This window comes from Serinus canaria, chromosome W (genome assembly GCF_022539315.1).
Source record: "Serinus canaria isolate serCan28SL12 chromosome W, serCan2020, whole genome shotgun sequence".
In the NCBI taxonomy this organism is placed as follows: Eukaryota; Metazoa; Chordata; class Aves; order Passeriformes; family Fringillidae; genus Serinus; species Serinus canaria.
This window is the reverse complement of record NC_066342.1, coordinates 17628684-17652623: the sequence shown is the minus strand read 5'-3', so window position 1 is coordinate 17652623 and position 23940 is coordinate 17628684. Positions and strand designations below refer to the sequence as shown.

At 44.1% G+C, this 23940-nt stretch overlaps 3 protein-coding genes across 4 annotated transcripts in view; 2 read left to right on the top strand and 1 right to left on the bottom strand.

Annotated features, from left to right (window-relative positions):
- LOC108962568 (CBP80/20-dependent translation initiation factor-like) overlaps positions 1-23940 on the bottom strand; it is a 392204-nt gene that overhangs the window by 120392 nt on the left and 247872 nt on the right. The window contains exons 9-10 of one of the 2 annotated variants that reach the window (XM_050986366.1): positions 9949-10390; positions 7744-8073 (exon numbers count right to left, since the gene is read on the bottom strand). In XM_050986366.1, coding sequence (XP_050842323.1) covers positions 7744-8073; positions 9949-10390 — 772 coding nt within the window. The remainder of the gene's footprint in view (positions 1-7743; positions 8074-9948; positions 10391-23940) is intronic. The other variant, XM_050986368.1, reaches the window with a different exon arrangement.
- Positions 1-23940, top strand: part of LOC127060980 (uncharacterized) — a 225449-nt gene that overhangs the window by 140113 nt on the left and 61396 nt on the right. The window lies entirely within an intron of this gene.
- The window catches only part of LOC127060974 (Friend virus susceptibility protein 1-like), a 1102452-nt gene that overhangs the window by 1028336 nt on the left and 50176 nt on the right, over positions 1-23940 (top strand). The gene's annotated exons all lie outside the window — the stretch shown is intronic.

Sequence of the window (23940 nt, the reverse complement as noted above, 5' to 3'; positions counted from 1 at the left end):
ACTGCCTACCGGGATGTCCCGCGGTTCCAGCTACAGATGCAGTTTCTAATAAATCTTGTCTACCACTCTGGGATTTTGCTTGTCCCTACAGTTCCAGCTTGCTCCTGAGGTTCCTGCTACAGCTCCTTTTGCTATTCAGAGTGGCACTGGGATCACCTGCCCCTGGGCGTTTGTAAACCCCTTTTCCATCCTTTCCACCAGCTGTGTCTGCAATTACCATGTGAGATGGCCGAACTTGTGCCACAGCTCCCCCTGCAGCCACAGGAGAATCATCGCACCTGCCCTGCCCAGCCGAGAACCACCTGCCAGCTGTGACGGTAACTACAAGGAAGGGGTAAGTGCCTGCAGCTGAGAGAAGGCTGCAACTGGGTTTCTGGTTTTGTTTGTTGTTGCTGCCATTGTTGTTTGTTTGCCTTGTTATCCATATACACACTAGTAAAGGAACTGTTATTCTTAATCTCATATCTTTGCCTGAAAACCCCTTAATTTCAAAGTTATAATAATTTGGAGGGAAGGGGGTCATATTCTCCATTTCAGGGGAGGTTCCCGCCTCCCTTGGCAGACACCTGTCTTTCAAACCAAGACAGGTGGCCATCATGGAGTCCTGATTAGTGGGGTAATGCTTATGGTGCACTGTTGTGGTAGTAATCAGTACCTGTTGTTCTTCGAGACTCAGCAGTCCCACAGCAGAAGGGTTCTCTGAGGGACCAGGAAAGGTCTCTAAAAAAAAAGCTGTCTAATTTCCTTTGTCTCCACAGCAGCTATCCCAAAAGCCCAACGATGCCCTTTTGGGTCCTTGAAATATCCTCTCCTGAGGCAATCTGTGCAAAGGATTAACAGGGCCTCTGGGCAAGTCACAATGGGGTATTTTTACAACTCATTTCCAGTCAGGCTCTCCTCAGCTTCCAGTACAGTCAGTTGTTGGGATCCCTCTGTCATCCCAGAAATAGAGATTCTGCCCCTACATATCTTGATGTCATCAGGGTACATTGTGTGCTGGTGTCAACTAAAGCCTTATATACTCTTGTGGGTCTGATGTGCCAGGCCATCAGATCCACACAGTCCAATAGATCTGATTCTCCCTTTCCTCTACCTGTCCCGAGGCAGGGCCCCACTAGTTCTGGTCATAGTACTCATTGATCACTTTTTTAAAATAGGAACTGGAGGTCCCTTCAAGAGGATCAGAAGTAACATCAGCCCTTCTGTCTGAGGACTTGCCCAAAGGAAACTGGAGCAGCATTTATCCTTGAGGGGTTGTTTGTTTTTCCTTTCAATCACATCTCTGTTCTGCTAGGGCAAATATGGGTTTTCTATCCCATTTCATATCTTTTCTATCATCATGCAGGTAAAACTGCAGGGTACCTCATGGTGTGGACCCTCTCCCTTGAGCAGGGAGGCACTTGTTTCTAATAGCCAAGATTCTGTTCCGTAGTGGCAGGGCATGGGACATTTGCTATTTAAATTGCTTGAGGTCCTCTTTAAATTGCTGGTGGTCCTTGGACATTCTTTCCACAGCCAAGACACTAGTCGGTAGGATGCCCTTCCTATAGCTGGAGTTGGGTAGTCACCTGAAGCACTGTTTGTTCTCCTTCTTTCATTGACATCAATGCCAATGAATTGGCATATGGTAATGGAAAGCTCCATGCAAACTTCCTCCACATGGATTGCATACACTGGATTTCATCTGGATATATAGAGTGATGCCTCAAAGAACCTAGAAATGAAACAACACACTTTCAAGATAATATTAATATAGGAGTGTTGGAACCCTGGATGCTGAGAATTTTAAATTTTCTTTGCTGAAAGGCACAGACCCACAAGAGAATACTACATTTGACCTGAGGCCATGGGGAAGGCTTCCAAAATTGATAGCACTGGGTGTGGGTGTGTAGTTTGAATAGGAGTGTGTAATATCACAGGATGGAAAACTTAGAGTTTAGGGTTTTAGAATATAGCAATATATATGGGGCAAGATGGAGGTTTTAGGGCGGTGGCTGGTCCTTCTTCTTCACCTTCTTTATGGGTTTGGGTGGTGTTTTGTAATTGGACAGAAAAAATCCTCATTGTGGGACATGAGGGATTAATTACTGGGTTAAAAGGGAAAATAATTTAGGTGTCATTTCCTACTTGGATAGTTTAGCCTTAAAAGACCTTGTAGAGAAAGATAGTTAGCCATTTTGTAGCTTGTTAGTAGAATGCTGTAGAACTCACGACTTGTAAGACTGTAATATAGATAAGAAATAATAAACATTTGAGTCTGAACATGATATACCATCTCGAGTGCTTCAATCCCAACCTTGACAGAGGCAGAAAAGAAGCCAAGAACTGGCATAGGAGGTAATATAAAGGCTGGTCTTTATTGGAGGCCTCCAAGGGGCAGATATGGAAAATGCCTAAATGCCCATCCCTGCACAGGGTGAATACAGTTTTATGAGTTTAGCAAAGTAGCATAACTGACAAAAATCCCTAATTAGAGACGTAAGTGGTGAGGTAATTTCTCCTGGTTCAACCCCTTTTAAAATCCTCCCCCCTCAGACAGAAACTAAACTTTGTTTATGAAAATATGTCTTGAAGAGCTGGGTTTAAACTTGGTTCCAAGAAGAACCAAGGTAGGATTGGGGCCTTGGGCCCTCTGCTTGGAGTCTGGAATGTGTTTTGTCTTTCTGCCTATCAAGGTAGGGAAAAGTACTGGGGCTAGCTAGGAACTATATAACTCTACAACAATAGAGCTAGAATATATGTGTAAAGAATATAGAGAATATAAAAAAGCAAAAATCATTCTGGCAACAAGAGGACTACTCATGATTTGAATCTTCATAGAGTACCTCCAGCACAGCTAATTCTCTCGGGTGCTGGGTACCTTTCTGCATGGTGTTCCACTTGCCTGGGTACACTGGTAGATCATCATTTAAAGGATACCTTTCCCTCATGCTTGACAGGAATCACCTTCAGAGCCTGAGAGCTTCTGTCCTCTTCCCAATGCTCACATACCAGGACAGGGATTCCAGCTGCTTGGCTTCACTCCCCTCTAATTTCCAATCATGGGTCTACTTCCTCTTCACCTCTCACTAAGAAAATGGATTTGGTCTTGGATTTCTTTTTCTGTATGGAGGCAACTGCTACTGACACAAGTTGTTCCTCTGGTTCAGCTGCACTTTGAGTGGCCACTGTGCCTGTTGGTCTGCTTTCCTCCTCCTCTTCCCTCTGAGGATGCAGTTTAGTGTCAAACCTTGTCCAGTAAAGAGTAGCCTGGGTTAAACATTGCAAGAACTTTGCACCTCTTTGGAACTGCAACAGCATTTTCTTTGCAAATATTCTGTCATTTTATCAGTCCTGTAGTTGTTCAGGGGTGAACTTCCAAACCATTGGAGCAGAGAATTTCTCCAAAAACTGGTTCATTTTGTCCCACATTCCATGCCACTCATAACTGTCTACCCTTGCTGCAGATCTCTGAATGACCTTCCTAAAAATCTTTTTTGTAACTTTAAACATGGTGTTGACTATACTGAGGAAACCTAATAGACTTAGCAACAAGTACATGCTTTCCTTAACATCCAAAGGGAATTCAAAATTCACAAAAGCTGTTGTAACAGGCCTGAAGGAGGAAAAGGGGGTGAAAAGCTGGGGAAAATCACCCTGCCTTGTTCTCCCTACAGACTGGGTACAATTATTAATGAATTTCCCAGAGGTAGTGTGGGAGAGGGCAGAATAGCAACAATGAATACACATCCCAAATAACACTCATTGCCCTTGATGTTATGATGTCATAAGTTGATATCACACAGTACAGCAACAAAGCAATCCCAATCCCTCTCCCTGCTCTGAAAAAGATCATCATGAGCAGCCAAATGTTGCATATACAGGAGTATATACAGTGTTAGGTACCACAACCATGTGAACAGACCGAACAACCTTGTGACCATTGGCTCTGTACCTAAAACAACAAATGCTTAGATCAAATTTGGTTCCAACCCACTCTGGGCAAATCTGTTGTCATCTCAACCCTTCGAGCCCCATATTAGGCTCCAAATAAGGCTGTCATAGTTTAGGAATGATATTCCCCAATTTAGTGTTCCCACTGAAACACTCCAAACCAGTGCCGCTCACTCACTCCCTCCTCTCTCTCCCCATGTGGCAAGCTGGAGAGGAGAATTGGAGGCGCAAAAGGTAAAAACCACAAGTTAAGAACAATATATTACAAACAGCAATGAAGTAAGAAATTAACTATAACAACAACATTATTAATTACAGAGTGCATAAGGTAAGCGAATGATTCGCACGCAAGTGCTCACCATGTTGAACCCAGCACTACCCTGACCATTTGCTCTGACACCAGCCCAACTGGAAGGGACCCATCTCCCTCCACTCCCTGTGTATGGCATGAGGTGGTATAGAATAACCTCAGGGCCCTGGCCATGCTCCTCCTGGCTACTGCAAAAATTAACCCTGTCCTGGCTGGAACCAAGACAGGGCATCATGCAGTCATAATATCATGACCAGCTACATGTTCCTGATAAGCACTTTGAGACTCTCTGTATATGGGAATACAGCTAGAAAGCAGGACGGAGAGTACTGCTCAGCTTACCAACACAGATGTGTTAACTCTGTTAGACCACAAGCCTTGGCAAGCAGAACCCTGGAGAAGATAATGGTGTGCTTGGGTGTCCTTGGTATGCTTTATGACAAACCATGCAAGACTGTACATGCCTGTGCGAGTCTATGCAAAGCTATGATTAAGCAATGTTACTAAGAAATGTAAATGTTGTGATTACTGCTATTTTTAGCTATAGCTGAAAAGGTATATATACTGAGCTTGTGGAATCAATAAATCGGCTTCATGTATGCAAACCATGGAGTCCCTGTCTCTTCAGTCACCAACATGTGTAGATATGTGGCGTATTACTTATCCTACATTCATGCTATGAAGAGCTAAATGTGAAGCCAATAATTATTGCACACGATGCTTCAGTATAAGTCAGTCTATTGGGTCTGGTGGTAGGGGTGGAAATGCTGGGGCAAGAGAAGAAAGTAAGTTTGAAGAGTCCTTCATAACCCACTGTCCTCAATTTTTGGATAACACCCTGCTGCTCCTTGGCCATTGCTCCTGGACTTTATTTTGGATTTCTTATCACTCAGACAAATGGGAGAAGACACAAGAGTTACTTGGCATGGGAAGAAAGAGATGCATGTAGGGTTTAGAGCTCCCTCCAGCCCCTTGCTGTTAAATCTGAGACTAATGCAGACCGCAATTTTTCTCCTCCTGCTGTATAATTGCTTTGGAAATAAATCAGTTGGGGAAAAAAATCCAGGCCGGGTACAGGCAATGGGCAGATATGTGTGCTGCCCAAAGGCTTTGCAGGGGATAGAGGAGAAGGAGCAAGCACAGGGAGAGATGCTGAGTTTGATATGCACCCAGAGCAGCAAGAGAAGGAAAACCAACCAGTGACGTTCCAGAATTATCTTTGGTTATGATAAATATTAATTTTCATTACTTTATTTTGCTTATTTCCTGCTTTCTTTGTTGCCCAAAAGCCAACTTAAGGTACAGGCAGCTAGGCACAGAATCCAAGGGATATCACAGACATGAAACAAGAGCTTAATATGCCCCACAGATGGCATGGGTGTGTGAGGGAATAGTCAAATGGAAACATATAAGTTAAGGATAGAAATTCATGGTTTCAACTCTATATGTCCTGTCTTCAGAGGCAGAAAGATGGAGGCCCATGTGACACCCTCCCCAGAAAGCAAACTGTGGGACTATAGTAAAGCATGCTTCCCCCAGCAGATTGTGGGCAGCTGAGGGCAGCCCTGTTTCCCCATCACCCACCATTGTCATAGAATCACCTAGGCTGGAAAAGACCTCCAAGATAATCAAGTTCAACTGTTAAACTCATGGACCAATTATCAGAGGCACTGTTTTTTCTCCTCCCCCAGTTTTATTGTCAGTGATGGTTTTGGAGTAAGCAGTCAACCAATGCTGCATACGCCAATAAATAAGTGTCCTGGGGTGATTTTATGATGCTTGTATCCCCATTTGTCTGTTTAGCCCAGAAATAAGTTTTGCACCTTTAAGACTGGTTCTGAGAGCAAAGAGGGGGAAAGAAGAAGCGCTCTATTTGTTTTCAGAAACTGCACTCACTCCTCCACATTCCTGCTCCTGGATTGTGTTGTCTGCAGCATGGACAGAGCAGGACAGAACTCTCCTTTGCTTTTAGTTAGTTTTTAACTAGCTAAGGCAGAGATGTTCCCTGGACTGTGGTTTTTCTTTTTCTTGGAAGTGTTTAAACCGGCTCTGGACTGAACACCCAGAAGAGCACCAGCAGCTTGCACCTGTGGCCCACCAGGCCAGACCTGGGCCATGTCATTTCCAGCACTGGAGGGACCAATAACAGACTGAGTGATCCCACAGAGGGGACTTTCTGAGTTTATAATATCTTTTGGAATGGCAAGAGGTTTTATTGTTTAATATTGTTCATTTTTTGTGCTGATGAATGCTTTGCCTGTGAAATAAACAGTTTTTTTTCCACTTTTCTCCAAGGAAATCTTTTCCCAAACCAGTTGGGGGAGGGGCTGCTTAAATCTGTTTTCTAGAGGAACCCCTTTAGAGGTTTTCTCCCAAATTTGCCCTAAACCAAGACAAAAAGTTACCCAGAATAATTAACAAATACACAAATTATTTCAGTCTATGTTGCAATCAGAAACCAGGACTGAACCCCTCAGCCAGAAATAACCTACTCAGGGAACATGACTTAACTTGATATCTCTGGTGCTGAAATAGACCCTCCACAGTAAGACCCTCTGAATTCTCTTCATGACATGGGGATACTGCCACAAGCAACCCACTCCTTTCACAGATAGTGAAATTGAGGTTTTAGCAATATGAATTAAGCATTTAAATTTTAGCTTGTAGAATTGTGTGTTGAATTTTAACCTTTTACTTAAGAAACCTCTGCCATGGTACAAAGGGCATAGGAAAATGCAAATTTCTGAAGCTTCTTGCGATAAAGGACAATACCAAAAGAAGACCAGGGAATGCAAGAAACCCAGATAAAAGGGCTCCTCTGTCTCCAAGCTGATCAAAACCGACAGACATACTCAGATAAGCACCAAGGGACCACAGCGCACGTGCAAAGGAGAAAAATTAAAAAGTTCAATCATAAGGAAGACCACAACCTTCGGCCGCAGAGACCACCAAAGACCCCCGTGCGACCACCACAGCAAACAACACATGCTCAGAAGGGCATGGATCTAATTGCTGTGTGAGGAGAGGACAGGCGGGGCCAGGGGTTGAATAGGCATTAAGAGATTGTGTAACGTAATGCATATGGAACATCTTCGTAAATAAAGATGTGGCTCAGACCAAGGCTCGGGGCATAAGGTTTCACGAGAGCTATCTTGCTTGTGCTGGGCGCTGACAATACATACCCACTTCATAACTACATCAGGTTGTGGAGTCTATTTATTCTGCATATCGCTTCAATGGGCCCTGGAGTGAGATACTGTAATTACACTTACAGCTCATGAAATGGGAATGAAGAGCAACTTGACAATGCCCTCAGTGCCATGTTATCTATGGCAACCATTAAAGACGTGCACAGACAAAATTGCAGGTACACTTCTGTTCTCCTCTCATCAACTGAGTTCAAAAGGAATTTGATAGCAGCTCAGCTCCTGTCCTAATGCATGCTAGGACCATGCAGGGTGATGCTGCAGGTACCTAACCAACAAATTTTATCTTATTACCTGCAACATGTTGAGAAGCAGACTCCGGAATTTGGTTCCTTCCACCATGAAGAGGGCCATTTTGTCACAGAACTTAGCTGCAGTGGAAGCAAAGCTGCGATCTGTCACTGCTTTCTGGTAGATGGTCTTGACTATCTCCCCCAGCATTTCCTCCGAGCTCGTAGAGTTCTGGGCCTCGTCCATGAATGTGATGAGCTTGGAGTCAACGTCACTGCTGTTGTTCCTCATGCTATTGAGAATTTCAATTAATTTGTCCATTTCATTCTTTTCAGGATTGGTGGTTTCCACTGTGACTTCGTCCTGGTCCGTGAAAAGGGAAAGACAAGGCATCTATTACACAAGGAAAAAACAGACTTTTCAGCCTTTTTCCTTCCACAAACAGAAAAGGGGGAAGGGGATTGGAGAAACATATAAACAGACATAGAAAAAACAAAGCATTTTTTAGCAACACAATGGTATAATCTCAGCATTGAAAACCACAATTAAATTAATCCTGTCCCAGAAATGCTCTTTGTCCATTTCCCACAGCACTCGATCCCAAAGTCTTCCCCCTCAGCTCAGGGAGAAGATTTCCTCAAGGGTCCTGATCCAGGATGTCAAAGTCTGACTACCCCTGACTGCCTTTGACATCTTGGACTGGTTTCTCTGTGTGTCTGCGACATGGTGATAATTGATTTTTTTTTGGTCTCTATTTTGAAAGGGCACCAATGTTTGCAAAATGCTCAGATAGCAATTCTACAAAAATGTCTACTTTTTAATATACTCATGAGGGGAAGAGGAGGGGCAGACACTAACGTCTTCTGTGTGATGAGCAGTGACAGGACCTGAAGGAATGGCCTGAAGTTGTGTCAGGGGAGGTTTAGGCTGGATATAAGTAAAAGGTTCTTCACCCAGAGGGTGGTTGGGCACTGGAACAGGGTCGCCAGGGAAGTGATCACAGCACCAAGCCTGACAGAGTTCAAGAAGCATTTGGACAATACTCTCAGGCGCATGGTGTGACTCTTGGGGTGTCCCATGCAGGGACAGGAGTTAGACTCAATCCTTGTGGGACTTTCCAAGTCAGCATATTCTGTGATTCTGTGATATATTTAATGATTTAAATTGAGATTAAAGATGTCACATGATCCCAGCATTTGAAAAACTCTTAAAACATGCTATATAATACAAAACTGCAACAATTTTTTGGACAACCCCAGTGCCTAACAGCAGTTGTCCAAAACTCCCATCAGGAGGCCAGATGTGTTGACAATACCCACTCATCATCCAAGATTGGGTGCTTATGTGATGTGTTTCTTATAAGACTATAAATTCACAGGAAGAACATTAAAATGAATCATCTGAAAGTCTCTTCTATACTCATATTGCTTTAAAGAACATAAAAATAATTAACAAAATCTCTTCCTCTTCCTCATGCCACATACATAAATAGTAAATGCTCATGCATTCAAAGGTATACATTTCCAACATGCACTCCCATGGAGTTGCATATGTTCAGGTTATTTTTGCTACTTAGTTTGGAAATCTCATTGGAGATACCCTAACAGATTAATTTTCTAGTCTGGCAAAAAAAATCTCTAGAGAAAGAATCTGAGTTTTACAGGGGGCTAATAGAGAGATCTACAAATTCTTCAGAAGTCTGATGCTAAATATTGTTTCAAAAAAGTATTTCTCCTCTGTCACTTGCATACAATAGTTTTGTTGTTAGGTTATTGGAAGGAAGTGGGAAAGATAGGGTCATTTCAATTCATTGCTGAGATAAATGAATATCAATACTGAAGTAGCTGACTACAGCTATTCAGCACTCCAAAGTCAAAGCTTGGGATTTAGCTCTGTAATTGTAGAGAGACAAATTGCCTTTTTTTAGACCTCTTTGCAAAGTTGATGAGCTCTGCAGACTGGAAGGGAGTCAGTTTGGAGGTGTACCCACATTGTAGCTCACGTGTGAACCAGCTTTCCCCAAGGGTGTGCAGGAAAAGAGTTCCCAGTCTTTGAAGAACTCAAGCTGGTAGCAACCTCAACCAAGAAGTCAAGCTAAGAGACTTGAGTGAATAAAAGGCCTCCTGAAGAAGCATGAAGACACTTTGATAGAAATGTTTACACTGGGAGATTAAGATGCATTGATGAAAAGGTTTCTTGAGCCCACCCCACCCTTTGTATGGAAAATGGCCAACAGCCAGACTTGGAAAAAAGGAAACTCAATAATACCTTTTCTTTTAGTCTCCTTCGCAGCCTGTCTTTGGAAGACTGAAGCAAATTGACTTTGGGTCTTTCCCCAATGCGTTCATGAATACTGTCTTTCTGCTTGGTCTCTGACTCTTGGATGTACTGCTGAGACTGCTTCTCCATATCCTCCAAGCCTCGGTGCATCTCCAAGGGAATGTGAACTGCACAGATGGCGGTGTCCTTGATTTTTAAGTTTTCAGTCTCTTTGGCATTTCTGCGTGTTTCTTTGTCATTGGGCAAGTGCTTCTGGTTGTGATGCCATCTCCGGTTCTGACTGTAGCCATGGTGGCCTGTCCTACCTGAGGAGTGAAGGGCCTGGGCTCCTTGGTAGAGTTTCTGGTGGTCCCTATTGTGTTTGGTGCCACCTTGCTGATGATCTGCATGCTGCTGAGACTTGTTCCCACCAGGAAGTCTCTGCTGTCGCCTAGAAAGTCAAAAAAGGTCATTAGTTCACTCTTTTCTGCATAGCCCTTTTTGGTCAACACATCTGTCCCACCAAACAGACTGGTGCTTGGTGGGTAGGCTCTGTGGGTGTCCCTACTACAGGAGGGGAGCCAATTTCTTGACATCTAACACAATCTCACACCTCAGTCTTTCAGCAACAGAGATATTTCAGCTGAAAGTTTTCATAAACAGTTAGATAACATTACTTTGGTTACCAGGAAAATCTCTCCCAGGCTCCTGTGTTTTCTGTGTTGCTTCTATACCGAACTGGGGAATATCTGGTTAGTCCCAGCTGAGCAATGGGAAGTCAGGCAGGCAAGAAATATCAGGAGATTTTTTTTTTTCAGAAGACTTAAGGACCTCCTGATACACCTGGCCTATAGCATCATTTGCTCCTCTTGCCTGGCCTCTCTGCTGTACTAACATAGCATACTGCTGCATGGGTTTGCAGTGAACCATTTAAAGCGTATAAGGAATTTCTAAGTGGAAAAAAAAAAAGCTAAAAAGTAAATTGCCAAATAAACCAGATGCCCAAACTAAATGGTTTTGTTTGGCTTTTTGTAGTGAGTTGACCCCAGATGGATGCCAGCCATCCACCAAAGTCTCTCTATCACTCCCTTCCACAACTGGACAGGGGAGAGAAAATATAACAAAGGGTTCATTAGTTGAGATATGGATCAGGAGAGATCACTCAGCAAAAACCGTCACTGGCAAAAAAAGCTCAAATTAAAGATATTAATTGAATTTATTACTAACAAAATCAGAGCAGGATAATGATAAGTAAAATAACAAACACCTTAAATAAACACCTTCCCCCCCCTCCCTTCCCAGCTCTACCTCCACTCTCAGCAGTGCAGGAAGACAGGGAATGGTGGTTATGGTCAGTTTATCAGGTGTTATTTCTCCTGCTGCTCAGAAAAAGGAGTACTCCTGCTCCAACATGGGATCTCTCCCACTGGAGATAGTTCTCCATTAACTTCTCCAATGTGAGTCCATCCCATGGGCAACTGTGGTATTGTCCACAAGGGTCCCAGGATGAGGGAAGAGACGAGAAAGTTGACTCCATGTATCAGAAAGCTTGATTTATTATTTTATGATAGATAATATATTAAAACTATACTAAAAGAATAGAGGAAAGGATTTCATCAGAAGGCTAAGCTAAGAATAGAAAAGGAATGAATAACAAAGGCTTGTCTCTGACCGAGACAGTCTGGACAGGTGAACTGTGATTGGCCCTTAATTAGAAACAACCAGATGAGACCAATCACAGATTCCCCCTGTTGCATTCCACAGCAGCAGATAAGAATTGTTTACAGTTTGTTCCTGAGGCCTCTCAGCTTCTCAGGAGGGAAAAATCCTAAGGAAAGGATTTTTCATAAAACATGTCGGTGACAGGCAACAGTTTTTTACAAACTGCTGTACTGTGAGTCACTTCCACAGGGTGCAGTTCTTCAAGGATAGGCTGCTCCAGCATGGGGTCCTCTCTCCCCAGGGGTCACAGCCTCCTCTCAGACATCCACCTGCTCTAGTATGGGTGTCCTCCACAGGCTGCAGATGGATTTCTGCATCCCCATGGATCTCTATGGGCTGTAGGGGGACAGCTGCTTCACCATGGTCTTCACCACGGGCTGCAGAGCAATCTCGGCTCTGGTGCCTTGAGCACCTCCTCCCCCTCCTTCTCCTCTGACCTTGCTGTCTTCAGAGTTGGTCCTTTCACATGTTCTTACTCTGTTCCTCTCTGGTCACAATTACAACTGCACCATAACTTTTTTTTCCTTCTTCTTCTTCGTCTTCTTCTTAAATATGCTATCACAGAGGTGTTGCCACCATTTCTAATTGGCCCAGTCTTGACCAGTGGCACATACGTCTTTGGAGATACCAGGGATTGGCTCTGGCAGACATAGAGGAAGCTTCCAGCAGCTTCTCACAGAAGCAATCCTTGTAGTGCACCCCCCTCCTCCATCCCCCCCTACCAAAGCTTGGCCATGCAAACCAAATACATATTTCTTTTTGCATGTCCTTCATCATTGCTACACCAGGACAGGACACATGCATGGATGAAAAAGCTGAGTATCATGTTTGGCTCTGGCAGCACAGTGAGCTAGAACCATTGCCTCCATATAGCAGGCTAAATGCATACAGCTCCAAACAGATAACATGGAAATTCAACAGCCACAAAGAGGAGGAACTGCCTGCAAATGGTTGTCTCGAGAGGCTACAGTGGCTCAGAAGGAGCAAACAAACCCCCATCTGCTGGCTAGAACTGGTAGCTGAGATGATAACTCCCTCCCAAAAAACAGTTGAAAGGAAAAAAACACTTTGACAGCCGCAGACATCTCATATTTCCACATAGGCTGCAGCTTGATTGTCCCAAGCAGAGAAGGCAGAGACAGAATGCCATAATCAAGGATGCAACTAAGGAGGAAATTGTCTTGGCATGGTGTGCTTTCACCCAGGACAGTGCAGGGTTAGCTCTAAGCAAGGCAGCAGCACCTCCCTGCCTTTCCGATGCCTCTTTAATGCTCAGTCTTGACTCTGAGAGCATGTGAGATGCTTTAATGCTCAGTCAGATGAAGGAATTGGCCATTCACAAATACATTTCATGGTCAACATTAAACAGTTGCTAACCTTGCCTGCCAAAGCCATCTGCCCATGGAATCTGTATTCATTGGCATCCCCAGGAGTTAAAATCTATATTTGAGGCCAACTGGCTCTTAACCATAAAGTGTGAGGGTTCATGATTGGCAAACATGGGAGGAAGAGGCTTAGTGGCAGTGGCAGTGGAAGGAATTTGTCTTTAGTCTCAAACCACCAGAACCAGTTTTCTGAGATATTCAATGAAGGGTTCTTGTTTGGATCGGTTTTGGGTTTGGTTTTTCTTTTTGTTTGTTTTGTTTTGTTTTGTTTTTTGCAAGCTGAATGGCAGGGAATTAAAAAAAACAAAAAGGAAAAAAAAAAGGAAAAAAAGTGGGGGAGAAGTTTTCCTGTTAGCTGAAGCTTACAAGCAGTTTATGAGTACAGATTCTCCACATCAAGTTTTCCTGGCATTTCTTTGTTTCCTCTCAGTAACGCAATCACATAAACCGTTTTGTAAAAATCAGCTCTTATTAAAAGGGGAATATAAAAATACAAGTTAATTAAAACCCTTATCTATTACTAAGTCCTCGCATGCTTAAGCATGCAAGTTGTGCTTTCTGTGGCTTTGCTCTTCTCTTCTCTCAAACATCTAACTGTATGGGTACACTTCCAGCCTTGGGTTATAAAACAGACAGACTGTTACTTTATTTGAATGGAAACATTGCACAGAAATTATAAAAGTTGCACACAGACACAGCTTTAATTTCAGCAGAGGTAAGGGAAAATGCCTGGAAATGAGCTGGAAACCAAACTGCTGTGAATTCCGGCAAGAAATGCATGTGGGGAAAGTTTTTCCTAAAAAGACATAATGATATTATAATCAAAACTGTTTCTGTTTAATGGCTGTGAAAGAAAAAAATGTTTAAGATTAAAAAAGCCCTATTTAAGTCAATGTGGAATATGCAAGATTGTTCTATTTGGGGCTTTTGTACTAGATGAGGAGAGGACAGGCAGCTCCATCCCTGTGTGGGACAGCTAAAAGGTGATATCCCCATGGCAAGGGGCAGAGCAAACAGACTGAAACTCTGCAGTTACTGACCAAAGGATGGAAAACCACAGAGTTAAAAAAGTTAAGGAGTAAAGATTGCAAGAAAGAAAAGGCAAAGGAAGGAGAATGGTAAACAAGGATCAATGTCTGTGACTTGGCATCAGGTAGAGGTCTAGACAATTATCCAGCATTCAAGCAAAGATGCGTGCTTCTATCTTCCCAACACTCCAGCAAAGAGGAAAAGCCAAGAAGAAACAGGATCTACAGGGAAGAAGAGCCAAAGCAGGAAGAACGGGACCCAGATTGTGGGATTCACATACTCTGAACCTGAAAGAAGCAGTGAGAGAAGCAGAGAAAAGAATGATCAAAACAATTCTTATCTCATTCGCTGCTCCTGTGTTGTGCCAAAGTAGAATGCAATATAAAGATTGCTTACCCAAAGTAATAGTGTTTTGTTTCCTTGGCCTATCAGGGCCAAGCACGTGTGCAGACTGTTGGTCAGCAGACAGTCACAAGATTCTGGGCAGTTGAGTTGAGTTGGGTGCTTGTGCAGATTCAATTTAGATGTAGTGTAATATAGTATAGAATAACATAGTATAATAAAGTAATTAATTAGCCTTCTAATAAGATAGAGTCCTCCTTGTCATCTCCCCCATCGTCGGGGTTGCCCTGCTTTTACTATACCAGATCTTGAAACTTTTTTGAATGCACAGCTTCGCAAAGCCCGGGAGGTTGGGATGACCCATCCTTGCTCTTAGGTGTAACCAAGGTCCTGGGGACATACAGAGCCCTAGGAAGGGGCAAGTTGGTGTACCAGGGCATCTTGCCTCCCACAAGAGTTTATCTATTGTTTGTTAACTGATCAGATAACTCAAACAGGACAAGATGTCTTATAGTGAGTTATTTTGGCACCATGGAGTTAACACTGGTCTGGCATCTCCTAACTGCCAATAAACATCTTACTCTTGAAGTGATATCTGGAAAGATAAGCTCAATTACTAAGAGATGCCTCACTTTATGACTATAAGAGCAAAGGTATCTCTGTACATTATCATAATTTCTGTGGTAAGTTACATTTAACTCCTAATCAATACTATTTCTCTTGCTGGCTTTAATACAGGTACCTTGATATCATGCAGTTTTATGTTACGCTGTAATCTACTAGTAGTTCTTTTTAGTTTTATACTGTGTGGTAACTCTAATCAAGATCTTTCATCTGTTATCTTTTGTCTGTTTAATAAATAGTTATTTTTTATAAATAGACCTGATCTGCCATTACTAGAACTTGGGGGCCAGAGTGATTCCTTAAATTCAAACTGTTGCCAAAATTTGAGTCCAATGCAGGGCCTTTCTGAAGCTCCCACTCGTCCTGTGACAGTTGGGAACCAGGGCACCCCACAACATGCACCCACTGTGGGTTGAGTTGATGGTAACAACCTCGTGCTTGTTCAAGGGCAGGAATGTAGGAGCACAGATGGCAGCTTGGGGTGACATGCCAAGCTTAGGAAACCAAACAATGTAGGAACCCAGAGGCACTTTCCAACCCAGGCTTTTAGGTTATGATGCTGAAGGGAAGAAAAACTGAAGCTTGAATCACACAGCAACATCTCCAAGAAAAGCAAGAATTCACCCCATAAAAAATGCTGCAGTTACTGGGAAATTCTTCTTCTATCCCTCTCTGCTCATCCTTTGGTGTAAGGACACAGTGCCTTGTGGGGAACTCTACTTCAGCTAGAAGAAAAAGTATGTAGATAGCACAATAGTCTAACATCTTGACTCCATTAAACATTAATTAATTATTTTCACTTCAAAGGCCAAATTCCAATTCAGCTCAAAACTCCCCCTGACTTCAGTAGGACCAGGGATTCGGCCATTGGTCAATGTGGAAACTAAACAGACATTCAGTCACAAAAAGAACTGCAGAAGTATTAGAAACCAAGAGGAGATAGTCATGATTACCAAGCTGGAAATAGGATGGTATGTTTCTGTGTGGAAATGTGTCCAGCTGGGATAAATACTGGTTTGGCCTCAGTGTCATATACAGGATGCATCAACCTGAGAGCATAGGAAACAGGATACTGAACAGGGGACACCTATTCAGGTCATGGCAAGAAGAGTCTGGTCATGGAAATTAGTAGCATGCTAATAGAACTATCCTATATTTAGCCCAGTTTCTGGGTTTTGTCCTCAGTTGGTTCAGAACCTGTTACAAATAAGGTCTTGTTCCAAGTTCACATTCATTATTAGACCCTTGCCCTCAGAAGACCCCTATACCTTGTGGTGTTCACCACACCCCCCTGTCTTTGGATCTTGCCCCCAAACTGTGCAGTTTCCACATTTGTTATTTTGTTATTAAAGTCTTTATTTTTTGGGCAAGACCATCACACCCATTCCTTTATTTCACCAGATTCCCCTCAGCCAAGCCAGATCAGGGGTTGCAGCGAGGAAGACTGCGACATTTCTGTTATAATTTCTCCACCAATTTTTAAATTTAATTAACTAAATGAGATACCTTTCAACAGAATTTATATCTGACAAATGTCTACTCTGTCAGAGGAGCTTATGCAAACAAATCTAAGGCTTTAGCAGTCTTAGTGATTACCAGTCTACATGCTCAGAAAAACAGGATTCCTGCGAGATTTTTACATCATTTCCTCCCAAGGGGCTGGAAGGCACAAGGCTTAGGAAAATAACACAAGACACATGGACAGCTGTGGTCTAAAACATAATTGGTCTGTTCCATCAGCCCTGCTCATAGCCCCCTGTGCTAGTTTAAAAGTAAACTGGCAGGAGAAATGAACCTCACTCAACTACCTTGAGAGAGATTACAGGGCAGAGTTACAATCTCCTTAAGAGATTACAATGAATACAATAATACAGAGAAAACTGGTTTCAACCCACAAAGGCAGAGTATAACCTGGCACCCTGTTGGTCAGAGTGATGGTTGCAGTCTTGTCAAAGTAATGGTCACAGTCCTATTGAAGTTCTGGTCCTGCTCTGGATTCATTGAGTGGCACCAGAAGTCCCCAAACCCAAAGATTATATATGCTCAGGTGCAGGTGGGGAATGCTCAGTACCTCTCCCAGGGTGGGGAGTTTCACAATGGAATGATGTAATACTGCAAGTCATGGGATATTTTGGAAGTCTTTCATGGTCTAAGTCATTGCAGCTGCCTATTCTGCTAGTGCCATTGTCTTGGAGATGGTTCATAATGATAAGGTATCTCATGATCTTTTGGGCTCAAAAATTGTCATTGTATCTTTAAGATTTCCTGGCCCCGGGGGGGGGGGGGGGCACGGCACTGCCCAGGCAGTCTTTCTTGCCTTTATGGTGTAGGATTGAAGATATTGCATGAAGGGAAGCAGCAGAGAGCTGGCGCCGGAAGGACGTGTGGTTCTCTTGCTGAGCGCAGGAGGAAGAAGTCGGAGGTATGGTGCTGCAGCAAGCAGTCAGTGGCGTGGTGGCCACAGCAGCCTCTGTGTGCTTTGCTCTGGGATTTTTGTTGCACTGCGATCTCGGCACAGCAAGCCTCCCTGCTTTTTCCTGCTTTCTTACCATTTCGGATGAGTCCAGAGCCGATGCGTGAGGTGTCATCTGAGGCCAGGGCCACCCCTGCCAGTTCCCTTCCTGCACAGTAGCAACATCCTGACCAAGCCCTGCCCACCTCCCTAGTGTGTGCTGGCTGCCGTAGGTGGTGCCAAAGACTGATCGTCATTTGAGTGAGACCCTGAGGGAGTCGTCCTTTTCCCTCATTCTCTGCGAGCCGCCATTGACAGCCTGAAGAGGTTCCAGGCTTGGATTGGAGCGCCCCCTGCAGCCGCAGGAGAGTTACTGCAGCCTCTCGGCCTTGCCTGAGCCACCAGCACCCCCTGATGGTTGTAGTCATAACTACACCAAAGGGGAAATTGCTTAAAGGGTGAGGAATTTCTGTTACTGTTTCTTTTCGTTGCTTATTCTGTCTTGTTATATATATATTTTTTAGTAAAGAACTGTTATTCCTTTTCCCATATTTTTGCCTGCCCCATAATTTCGAAGTTATAATGATTTGGAGGGAGGGGTCATCTTTCCTTGGAAGACATCTGCCTTTTAAACCAAGACAACCATTGAGTCCATTATGACTCATTAGCAGAGATGACCCCCTCAGGCTGGGTGTGAATGTGCTGGTGCTTCCCAGGAGGGAGTTATCACAGCTGAGTCATTTATGTGAAGAAAAAAACCCACGAGCCTGCCTCACAGGGTTTGCTTCTTTTCCTAATCTCATTTAACATCCAGCTTGTAGCCTGAGGTGTTGGGTGTGCACTGGGCAGCTACTGCAAACAATCCATCGTTAACAGTTTATAAGGATTGATGTAGAGGGGGGTAGAATACACAGTTTGGTTACACCCACATAGTGCTAAACTGGTGCCCTACTCCTGTGTCATAGTTTGACTTGGGAGGAATTTAGGGAAGTGATGCAAAAGCTTTCTGTGTAACTGACAGTCTGTTGAATCACTGAGAAGGTGGACACACCTCTGTGAAAAACACATGTTAAAGACTAAAGAAACCCGTGAACTTCCTCTTTCTTTCCCAGCTGGCAAGAAGGTAACATGCCCTTGGCCCGCTGGACCCCATCCCGGGTCGGGCTGGGCAGGCTCTGCCATGCGGGGCCAGGCCCCTCTCCGAGGGTCCAGGGGATTCCAAACCCTGTTCTGGATGGGCTGGGCCCCAGCAGTTGCCGGGCAGGAAGCGGGGGGAGGCTGCAGAGCCCTGGCCAGAGCAGGGCTGGCCGTGGCTGTTAAAATCTTGCCATCAGGTCCCCTCCCCCCAGCGTGGCTGAGACCAGAGGTGGCCCTGCAGCCCATGCAGAGTGGCCCTGTGGCTGGAATGGAACACAGAATAAACCAAAAACCAACCATGAAGAGGATCCTGGCACAGCCCCAGTCGCAGCTCCTGCCACAAGTTACCAGCGGGTCAGGTAGGCCGCAGGCATGATGTTAACTCTTTCAGTGCTTCAATCCTCCCTTGAGTGAAAGGAACAAGATGCAAGCATGTAAAGGAACAACATGAAGACATCATGGTCAGTGAGGAAGAAGTTAAGTCCCAGATGGGAGGGATGAGAAGATGCCTTGATTTTGGAGTTGAAAGCCTCTTGCAAGCTATGGAGAAGAGACTCTTTTTCCCTATAAGGCATGAAACTATGGAGAGATGAAGGGTTCAAATTGATATCGAGTAAAGGCCCCCATGCTAAAGTAAGCAGATGTTAAAGTAGCTGTGATCCCATGAGAAGTTTGAACAGAGAAAGAGAGAAGAGTAGTTCTGTGCCCCCAGGAGAAGAAGATCTCTGTTCCCAGGAATGAAGTTGATTTTAGAAATAGATAATGAGAACTTTTGCCTTTGAACAGCTCATCTTTAAAACAGTACTCTATAAGTCAACATGGCCCATAAACAAGTTGTGGGAAGACTTCTGGAAAATTGCAGGGGCTTCACGATAGCAGATTTCCCCCGGGCGGCTTGAGAGCCACGAGAGAAATGTTTTTTCCTCTTGTGGAGAAGTCTCCATAACACTAACAAGAGAGACTTCTCTCCCTAAGTGAACTGCAAAAAGACTATTTTAGAGGTGGTAAACTGACTGGAAATTTGAGTTGTTTTTTTTTTTACATTGTCAGTGGGAAAGAAAAGGTTGTGGGGGGAGGACAAGTGTTCTGAAGGGTTTGTTTTGATTCTTACTACTTGCTTTTTCCTTTTAGTTACTGTTAATATAATTTTCTTTATACCCTTTTAAAGTTTTGAGCCTGCTTTGCCTTTCTCCTAATCCTATCTTCCTATCTCACAGCAGGAAGTGAGTGCATGGGTGATTGGCTGGCACTGAAACCCACCATACTCATCAGTGCATTGGTTGGGAAAATCTCAAAATTCGGGAAATCTTAAATTGGCAAACCAAAACAACTACATCCTGTAGCTAGGACACCCCTCAAGGGAGACAAGTCCTCTGAGAACCCCCACCATTTGTCTAGCATGTGAAGAGCTTGAAGACAATGTGAGGTTACATTCTCCCGGTGGTTATATGGAGATTTGGTTAGGCAGTTCTTAAAATTACTGAGAGGTAAGGAGCTACATTAGAGTACAAGTCTGGTGATGAGCAGCTGAGGGAGCTGGGGGTATTCAGCCTGGAGAAAAGGAGGCTCAAGGAAGACCTCACTCTCTACAACTACCTGGAAGGAGGTTTTAGCCAGGTGGGGCTCTGTCTCTTCTCCCAAGCAACAAGCAACAGAATAAGAGGAAATGGCCTCAAGTTGAGTCAGGTAAGGTTTAGATTTGATATTAGGGAAAATGTCTTCCCCAAAAGGGCTGTCAAGCATTAGAACAGACTGCCCAGGGCATGGTTGGAGTCACTATCCCTGGAGGGATTTAAAAGATGTGTAGATGCAGCACTTGGTGACATGGTTTAGCAGTGGGCTTGGCAGTGCTGGGTTAACAGTTGGACTCAATGTTCTTAAAGGTGTTTTCCAACCTAAACGATCCTGTGATTCTATACATCCCCAGTGACACTTGGGACTTTTATCCCATGATGCAGAGCATCCTGTATGGCCAAACAGACTGAGATCCTGTGCATGTGCTCAGGGACTGGGTGCTCTGGACATGCTGGTTCTTAACATTGAAGAACCTTCCTGGACGCCACTCTTGCCCTCAATCCCAAGCAATTCGCCCATGGGACAAAACTCTCCAAGGCACATTATATACCTTGCAGGGAAAGGATTCTGGTTTTGTCCTGTTTTTTTGCAGAGCCTGATACCTGGGGCCACCCAGCATTTAATAACTTATATGGGCTTGCAGCTACTCAGGCAAAAGGTTGAGAATGAAGAGCATTGCTGTTGTATTGTGTTTTTATTTTGAAGGTTATTGTTTGGTTTGTTCTTTTGGGGTTTTTCTCCCCCTGATTTTAGAGGGACACAGACCTGCCTTTGTTATTCACTTGAGCCAGGTGTCTTATCTTTTTGCTACTTAGCTACTTTTCTGCCAAGTTTCAAACCCCTTCCTCCCACATCCAGTTGTTAACCCCACCTGTCCCAAGCAGTTTTCCTCCCTTGTATTCCCTGCCTTGTGTTCCACCCACAGTTCTTACATTGTATCCTCCCTCAAGACCTGCCCCCCTTTATAAGCTGCTGTTTGCCCCCAGCTCCTTGCCTGGGACCCCGAGACTCGGGGAGTGTAACATCAAATAAAGTAACCCAGTGCCACCCAGGCCCGGGCTGCTGCTGTCCTTTGTTCTGTGCTGCACCTCCCCTGGTAGCTGGGATTCTGCAGAGCCCTGGTAAAGGGGGACTGTCGCCCCCCCACTGTAACCATCTAGCCGGTATGTGTGACACATTGCTATGGCCAAGGGATGCATCCTTTGGCCATGGGATCTGGGCATCCTTCTGCACCCCATCATTATTCTGGTGAGTGAATGAAAACATTCCTCACTGCATTTGGTGGACAACAAATTTCTCTCCACTCTTCTGCCCAGGCAGGATTTCATCTATGTGCCAGGATCAGGCCCAGGATTATGATGCTAAGTCTTGGGAGTATCTCATTATCAGCTTTGCTATTAACATGCCTGCATTTAAGTAGCAACTGCCATTATAAGGGATAGATTAGGATCTGCTGCAGAAATGGACTCTGTGGGACCTTCCACTCCCATAAGGACCCCAGATCTCACTTATGCGCAACACCCCTCAAAGCTGGAGGGACAGACCTTCCCCAAGTCATGCAGCAACTGTACCTGCAAATGGAGTACTTGTGGGGCTGGCTCTATGGGACAAAGGGCCACCTTTCCCCACCTTCTTTTTGAAAATCCCACTGCAATTCTGCATTGAGGGAGGGAAAGTACAAAAACCTCTTAGTCACCACTGAAAGAGCTAAATTCACAGAGATGGATAGCAGCTGGTTCTTCCCAGCTGTACTAGCTAGCTGTCTAGAATACTCAGCCTGAAAAGGGAAAGGGCAGGAAGAAACTAAATCGTCTGAAACATACCAGTAACAAACCAATTTCTGCCTTTCTGAACTAAGCATATTCCAGCCAGACCAGCTGCTTCACCTTGTGCAATGCAGCTCCACTAATAACTGGACTGGTACCCCCAAGCAGGCACTGACAGAGGGATTTGGGCAAGGCAGTGCTGCTGAAGTAAAAAATGCCCATCATCACTGGCTTTGGGTATCTAAGGGACATTGTGGTCCAAACTGGAGGGCCTGAAGGACCCCAGTTAAGAGCTGGTGGAATTTTATAGCATTTGAAACTGGTCCTGGAGGTCTGGGGAATATTGTTATGAATATGAAGCGAAAGGTCTGAATTTCTCTTCTAGAGGCCTGACTTCCCCCAAAAGTATTCTTCACCAAGCCTGTCTCTATCAAAGGTACTCTGATGTTTTACACTCATGTATAATAGTAACTCAGAATTGCTTTGGTGCAGGGAGTATCAGAGTCTACACAATTTAATAAAAAACCTCAAAACCCCATAGAAAGCAACAACCACCAGCTCCAAGGATGAAGAACATGGGACTTACATGTGTTTTTCCTTTGACTTTCTCTTTAAAACTGGTTTAAATTTGGTCCAGTTTAATTTCTGAATTTTCCTCAGATGAGAAGGGAACAGAATGTCATGTTCACTTCTGAAAACAAAAATGAAGTTACAATTCTTTTATGCCTTTCTGTCACTAGGGTTAAAGACTACCTGATCACTAGACTGAGGCATGCATCTGGATGGACACAGCATTTTGGAAGCGTAGAAAATCCACCTGTCAAGATGGTGGTGATCAGGATTTAAAATCATCTTTGAACAGCTGAGATGCAGTGTGTGCTTTAGATGTTACATGTATACATCTTTGAAAATATACAATGAACTCCAGCAGAAAAGCACAGCCAAGAAAACCAACACTATGAGGGGTAGAGGTGTTTCCGATGAGTTTCACAGCATCTGGCTGCTGGGACAAGCCTTATGAAACCTTCACATGAGCTACCTATATGGGCACAACTCTTGTAACCACCTTGGTCCTGGAGCACAGCTGCTGTTGACAACACTCCTTTGGGTCTGGACAATTGCATCTGTCTTGTTTGCTAGAGTTGATTTGGTTTAGCCTTTGCAACATAATTAGACTCACTATAAACCAACAGAGTAGCATTGATTTTTACAGTGGGGGTGGTGAAACAGTGGCACATATTGCCCAAAGAGGTTATGGATGCCCCATCCTTGGAAACATTCAAGGTCAGACTGAACAAGGCTCTGAGCAACCTAATCTAGTTGAAGATGTCTCTTCTCGCTGCAGGGGGGGTTGAACTGGATGACCTTTAAAGGTCCTTTCCAACCCAAACAATTCTGTGATTCTTTGATTATATGATGGAAGAGCTTCACACAGAGACACCCAAGGTGCTCGTGCAATAATGCATCCAAAAAAGTGCTGTAGGATTGACATAAAGCATTGGCTCACCATAGGATGTGCTATCTTCTGCTATGGGATGCCAGTTGATTCAGCCTTTCCAAACACAGAAATGGACCTGATTTCTCCCTGTGCCTTCCTACAGCATCACTTCACACCACTGGTGTGGTACTTCTCCCACAAGAGTTCTGGACACCCCATTCACAAGACCACCAGATGAACACCCAGGATGAGCTGCAGGAACAGAGACAGCACTGCTGGGCTGAAAGGACATAGTACAAAGTGCATCGGAGCAGACTCAGCAAAGCATTGAAGAGCAAACTTGTCTACTGCTGAAGTCCAATGAAAGTCCTCACATTCTGCAATGGGCTGCCTGAGTCAGCTATTTTCTTATAAGCTGTATGGAAATGATTCTTTGTGAAAAATTTAAGTAGCTGCTTTGCCACACCAGCTTGGAAAAGACATCCTAAGTACAGATGGCATGCAAGATAGCTCTAAACCAGCTCTTTAAAT